The sequence below is a fragment of the Poecilia reticulata genome, linkage group LG17, assembly GCF_000633615.1.
Source record: "Poecilia reticulata strain Guanapo linkage group LG17, Guppy_female_1.0+MT, whole genome shotgun sequence".
In the NCBI taxonomy this organism is placed as follows: Eukaryota; Metazoa; Chordata; class Actinopteri; order Cyprinodontiformes; family Poeciliidae; genus Poecilia; species Poecilia reticulata.
The window spans coordinates 645,112-651,936 of NC_024347.1; the positions used below are offsets into that span (position 1 = coordinate 645,112).

Genomic DNA, 6,825 nt, shown 5'->3' on the forward strand with positions numbered 1-6,825 from the left:
TCTGCAGATGCACTTYCCTGTGAATCCCGTGGAGAYTGGTACTGCCAAAGGGAARTGACTCAAAATGTTGCCCTCCAGGAGTGATTACAGATGAAACTAAGCACAAGCCTGCACAGAGAAACTAAACTGCAAAACATGAAAGGTTATTATTAACACCTACTAGCACAGAGTTGSAAACTGCAGGTWWAAAAAAMCCAACAAAAAAACAAAGACATTAATCACAGGAAATTGGCCAGAATAATTTACACAAAAGAAAAAAAATATCTCATTACAGTTATTTTATTGTGCAGGAAAGTATACTTAGAGGACATAGGTCAACCAAATGCTTTTTGGCAACATACTGCCATCTATTGATGGCATTCAGTAAGTAACACTCATACAGTGCCTTGCAAAAGTATTTACACCCCTGAACTCTTTTCTCGTTTATCAGAAGATATCAAAAATTATGTTTTCCTTTTTCAAAAAGTCAGAACATTAGTGGCTCCAAACAAGGTTTATTTAGCTCTTCTGAAAGTAAAAAAAAAAAAAAAGACCGTTTGGATTTAAGAAGTTGCAGGATAAAAAGCACCATACGTAGTGACGAATGTCACGGGRAAAAAAAAACATCTGGTGGTGGCAGCATGATGCTATGGGAATGTGCTTGCATAGCAGAGGCAATTTGGTCAGTTTATGAGATGCAACCCTAAAATGCCTTAGACCAAAGTATATTGATGTATTAGAATGGTCTAGTCAACGTTTAAAATATGTGAAAAGACAAAAAYTTTCCAATCTTAGAGTTTGAGYTACGTTGCAAAAGAATTTGCATCTCCAGATGTGCAAACTTTGCAGTTATACCYGACCAGACTACCAGTTGTACTACAGCAAAAGTTTTTTGACTMATTTTTGTTGGTAAAACTATRAAAAATAAAAGAATCCATTACTATATGTTGGTCTATTATGTAATAAAACACATTCAGTTTTGAAGTTGTAAACAACACTTCCTCTGGAATGAGTTGTATCAAGCAAGGATACAGTGATTCTCAAGCTTTTATCTTTTCTTGAAAGTAGAGCAGAAAAAAAAGAAAAAACAAGCATAAAACAATTAAACTAATTTAATATGGAAGTCAAAAACAACCAAAGAAATACAAAAAGCTCCACAGCAAACAGATAAAGCATAGTTGTCAAAAGAAATCTAGCATTTTTACATTATGCCCTCAGTATTAATGATCTAACATAACTACAAATTGACAACTTTCATCTATCTCATAAGCCCTTTCCTCAAAAGGAAAAATAACAAAACAAAAAAACACTCCTGCCAATATTACACACATATACATCAGCCAAAGTATGGTGGCTGGATGGTCCACACACTGCAATGTCTATGAAATAATCAGGCAGTATCACGACAGATGACGACTCATTGGATGCATGCAAAACTATCACTCTGCTGGCTGGTTACCTAGCTACACGGGTCATCGTACAGCCTCATGCTCGTCTGAAAACCTACATTTGGAGTTACTGGGACTCCTATAGTTACAAATAAGAATTGTGATAATACAGATCAGGTTTCTCTTTACAAATCAGACTGAAGTAGTTTAGAAAAGTATCCCCTCCCCTCCTTAGTTCTGGCAGAGCTCAGGAATATGTAGGGACAAAAGAAAACAAAGCTTATAAGGTGTGAAGACAGTTGTTTGTGCTGGTTGCAATAGTCTGTGCTTACATTTACAAGGCAACAAAGACAAAATTGACATTTGTACTTCAATCTCAAAAACCATAAAGTCTCAATCTTTCATTTGTATTGCTGGCTCAGTTAGTCACAAACATGCGTACCGTTTTTTCCAACAAGTGCAGAAATGTAATGTCAAGTTCAGCATTGTTGGCCTTCACACCGGCCTCAGTTCATGCTTGAGTGACTCTTCAGGTGCCTCCTCAGGTGGTTCAGACACGTGTAGGTCTTGGGGCAGATCTGGCAGTGGTACGGTCTGACTCCCGAGTGGTTCAGCATGTGCTGTTTCAATACGCTGCCATCCGAAAACGCTTTGCCACACTGCGAGCATACGTACGGCCGCTCCCCCGTGTGCACCCGCATGTGGACCGTCACCTTGTGAGCCATCGTGAAGCCCTTGCCACAAATGCTGCACTTGAAAGGCCTCTCACCGGTATGAGTGAGTCTGTGCGTGCGCATCGCCCCCATCTGGGAGAAGGCCTTCCCGCAGTCGGGGCACACATGTGGCTTCTCTCCTGTGTGGACCCTGGTGTGACTGCGCAGACCCCCCGCCGTGGAGAAGCACTGGGAGCAGTGGGTGCACTGGTAGGGTCGCTCTCCCGTGTGCGTGCGCATGTGCTGCTTCAGGTCGTAGCGGTTCCTAAAGCCGCGGCCGCACACCAGGCAGCTCTCTGGCCTGTCGTCGTTGTGCCGCAGCTCGTGATTGGCCAGGCACTTCTCGGACAGGAAGCACTTGCCGCATTCCTGGCACTGGTAGGGTTTCTCATGGTCCACCCTCTGGTGGTACTTGAGCTCACTGATGCCGGGAAAGGTTTCGTCGCAGTACCGGCACCTAAAGCGGTGGTTGGGGCTGTAGGGGAGCTGGTGCTCGCTCATCTGATGGTTCCTGAGGAGGTGGGCCATCTTGAAGGTCTTGCCGCAATGGGAGCACTCGTATTTGGTCAACAGCTGCACGCACTGGTGTCGGACGCGTTCGTGCAGGGATCTGAATTGACAGCCGCATTTGGTGCAGATGTGGGCAGCGTTTTTACACTTCCTCTTCCGGTGGCCAGACAGATGCGCTTCAGTCCGGAAGGCTTTCCCGCACTGGGAGCACTTGTAAGGCTTCACTGCCGTGTGAAACCGCTGATGTTCCAGAAACTCGAAGCGGTACTTAAAGCTCCGCCCACACAGCGGGCAATTATGGGTGACCCTTCCCCCGCCGTAGATGGCTTTAACAGACAGCTTCCTGTAGGAAAGAGACATAGACGAAGTCCGGTGACCAGGGACAATTTTGCTATGTTTACCTCCGCCCATTAATTTGACCGTTTCCATGTCACCACCTTCTTCATGCCGCTGCTGGTGCTTGGTTAAAGACTTGGACGAGATAAAGCTCTTTCCACACTGTTTGCAGTGATAAGGTTTATCGTGATCCACCTGCTGGTGATATTTCAGGTCGCCGATTCCTGAGAAGCCGGCGCCGCAGTGGCTGCACTTGAAAAGTCGGTTTTGTACGTGAGTCAGAAGGTGTTCTTTCAGGCCGCTAGACTTTGGAAAGCTCTTCCCGCATTGCACACAGTCGTGGTTGCGCCTTCGTTTTGGGCAGTGGTGTCGGAACTTTTCCAGGGAAGTGGGAAAGCTGTTGCCGCATTTAATGCAAAGGTACGCCGCGTTTTTACACTTCCGCAGCCGGTGACCAGCCAGCAACGTGGCTGTTCGGAACGCCCTCCCGCACTCGGAGCAGTTGTACGGCTGCAGGCCGCTGTGGAGCCTCTGGTGCTCGATGAGGACAGAGTGATGCTTGAAGCATTTGTCACACTGAGGACATTTGTGGACTCCTGTCTGATGCCTCCGGCGAGGAGATGAAGCGCCATCAGCCCTTTTAGGCGATTCAGAAAAGTCTGTGGAAGTGGAAGGGTTTGTGGAAAGTTCTTCGTCGAACATGACAATCTGTTGGACGTCTGTGTTTTCGTCATCACAAGCACTTGGGTGGGAAGCRATGGCCACCTCCAGAGATGGAGGGAGAGACAGTGACGGAATCAGGAGATCTTCTGACTGAAAAGGAGCTGAAAAATTAATAAAAACGTTTAATTTACTATGCGCTGATGACATTCATAACACCTTATATRTAGAAAACATGAAGCCTCACCAACACTGGTCTTTGCCAACTTTCCATGGCACTGTTTGCTCTGGAGTAGAAATTTAAGGTCATCTCCATTTGAAACACACTGCATGTATTCTTCTATGACAGCAGGGGCGGCACTGATCCAAGTCGCAGTCTGCAAATAGAAATTATAAGTTTATGGTGCATTTATTTATTTGCTTTGTCAACTTCTAAAGACAATCTTTTACCTGTTTAAAATCTGGTATTGGAAGAAGCTCCTCTAGTCTTGTGAAGAACTCACAAACAAGAGTCTCCAGTGCTGTGTCAAAGTCTGGGCCATATTCCACAGGAAACACATTCTGTTCCAAAGAAAATTAAGGACATTCCCATATTAATGCGCTAATACTGCTTTAACTTTTAAACATTTGTTACAYGGCTACAAACTTTAACATGTGCCATAGGGACATAACGTGATGGACTAACGCAAAGTAGCTCATCACTGCACAGCCAATGAAAGCAAGGATATGTAGTTGGAAAAAAAAAAGTATAAATCTGAAAAGTAAGTCAGGCATATGGATTAAAWCCCTATAATTCAATGTTTTGCAGAGGTCTTGCTGTCACCCTGAATGAAAATACATTTAAATCAAAATTTCCCAGGGGTACAAAGAATGTTAGTCTAATATATTGGTGTAATATGACAAAAAGGGGAAAGAAATGTCCTGTGAGTGTTTCATACTCATTTCAAATGTTTCAAATCTTGTAACAATTTTATTCCAACACACAAATCACTGTACGTTTACCTTGAGAAAATGTTCCCTGCCATCAGTGTCTTCAATAAGGCCTTGGACAAGCTTCATGAAGTTGGCTTCTGGTGCTTCAATTACAGGATCATTCGTCTGCAGGACAAAACAGATCATAGATCAGCTATAAAAACTAGTAATGTTTAACATATGTGTGTTGGTCCAATACATAACCTTAACATCTGATATCCGTTGTCACATGTGTTTCGACTAAAATCGATTTTTTTTCCATTTTGCCAAATTATTCTACGGTTGTTTTGTAAGAAAATGGTCAACAATCTTCATTATAATAATAAAAAGTACATCAAGACAACCTCTGCATGACTGAAATACTAAGAGGAAAGCATTATACCTTAAAGCTAAATATAAGTTACCATATGTGCAAAACCAATAGACAGGTCAACTAATAAGAAGAAATTTATGGGCATTCCTTACCTCTTCCAAGCAAGAGGATCGGATTCGGTTAAGATGAGTCTCTACYGCCTTGAGATCTTCAGGATGTTCAGAACGCAGCAGCTCAAGAGTTGTCTAAAGTAAATGCAGTTCGTCAGATGCCTGTTGGGGTATTCTTTGATATACATTGCAAGGTGCAGCCTAACATTTTACTTACCCTTGCTCTRAGCCCCAAGGACAACAGTCTCCCTTCTCGTTTGCTCATAAGTTCAGGGACCGCATCCGTAACCATGGAAACAAATTCCTCCAGTTTGCCATAGTGTTTTATGTTTCGCTGCCGGACAACTTCCCACATCACTGCTGACATCAGACGGAGCGGTGGRACCAGGAGCGCCAGAGAGGACAGGGGAACACTAAATTCTTCAAGGAGAAAAGTAGATTCATATAAACAAACTTAAAAGCAGAACTAAGATGTATRGTTYACTAAGTTGCATCTTTTAATCCTGAAATGGGTTTGGGCGTCTGCTTGGAAACTTTCACCTAATTCAACAGAGATAGCAACTYATGCCACAGCTTRAAAAAAAAAAAARRAAAAAAAAGATGGGTGTTTGGAGGAGGTCAGATGGTCMCATGTGCTGACTGAAGGTTAAAGKGTGAATCAACACYGGGGTTTTTTCCTATCGCTTAACCCAAATTTAAGCTTTTCTAGAATAGTGACTTTACTCTTAGGTTTCCGTGCAGTTTCCAGCCTCCTCTCTAATTTAATGCAAACTTTCAAAGGCAATAAACACTCCGATTTTGCATCGACAACATTGCACAGTTTAAACTCTGGCTTTGTAGGTTCTATAATTGCATATCTGTTTCCCAGCTGTTTCAAGTGCGATTTGCACACCGCTAACTGGTTCATAAAACGTTTGTCAAMGCCACTGAAATTAACAAATGATTTCAAAGGGTCGCTGAAGTACTAAAGTTGTGCAGAGTTTCATAAGCGAGRAAAAAAAACATTCAAGTCTGTTAAGCAGTGTGGTGGTTTGTGCCCAGAATGACGCATTAGCTAATGCTAACATGATAGCTTCAAGGCCGCGAGCGCTCTAGCCAAACCGGATCATAGAGCAAAACAATTTTTGTTCCAGAGATTAGTCGAGGCCTGCTAAACCTCGCCTCATCCTGCGATTTAGCTAACTCAGCTATACACAACGGAGACAAAAGCAGCTAATATTGCTAAATTGCAAAAGGTTGTACATACCCATATCATTCATTTTGTATTTATTTCGTTACACCAAAGAGAAAAATCAACACACGAGATTATCTATCATAGTTGCGGTTAGCGTGCTAGCTACCCGATTACGCAGCGTCAGGCGCCAACTTCTTCCTGAAACACGCAGTTCATCAAAGAGAGCGTTGGCTGGCGGAGTGGCGCTTGTTTTGCGTTATAGGRCAGTCCGGCTGAGAACACTTTCACGGTCAAAATGATAGACACAGCTTTCCGGGACAACCGAAAGAGAACACCGAGCGACATAGGATGAAAYGTTTTATTCATGTATGCTAAATGTTTGGAATTGATATAAATGAAAATTGTCATTWTTTAAATAGTATTGTATATGCATTTTAGAAAATATGATCAGAGTACAATCTTCTAGAAAAAAATGTTAATAATTTCAAGGTACATTTTGTTATGTTGGAGGACTGTGGCATACTTAGTTTAGGATTTACATGTTAATGAATCCACAATATATGCCAAGGGTTTTTATTTAACATATTCAGTGCTTAAAATTCAATTTTAAACACAAATTTCAGTAGCGTGAGCAAGTAATTTGTAACAAACAGATATTTTAAAATACACA

General features: G+C 42.4%; 1 protein-coding gene across 2 annotated transcripts; it reads right to left on the bottom strand.

Annotated features, from left to right (window-relative positions):
• Positions 1–263: 263 nt before the first annotated feature.
• Positions 264–6,414, bottom strand: LOC103478856 (zinc finger protein 345-like). Of its 2 annotated transcripts, none has more exons than XM_008432938.2 (7): positions 6,322–6,414; positions 5,199–5,401; positions 5,024–5,116; positions 4,589–4,684; positions 4,037–4,147; positions 3,834–3,963; positions 264–3,750 (listed from the first exon to the last, which is right to left on the bottom strand). In XM_008432938.2, the coding sequence occupies exons 2-7, from the start codon at positions 5,346–5,348 to the stop codon at positions 1,874–1,876; spliced, it is 2,457 nt and encodes an 818-aa protein (XP_008431160.1). In that variant the 5' UTR covers positions 5,349–5,401; positions 6,322–6,414; the 3' UTR covers positions 264–1,873. The 2 variants fall into 2 exon arrangements, with proteins under 2 accessions (XP_008431160.1, XP_008431158.1); XM_008432936.2 differs by having other exon boundaries at positions 6,228–6,402.
• Between the last annotated feature and the right edge of the window lie 411 nt (positions 6,415–6,825).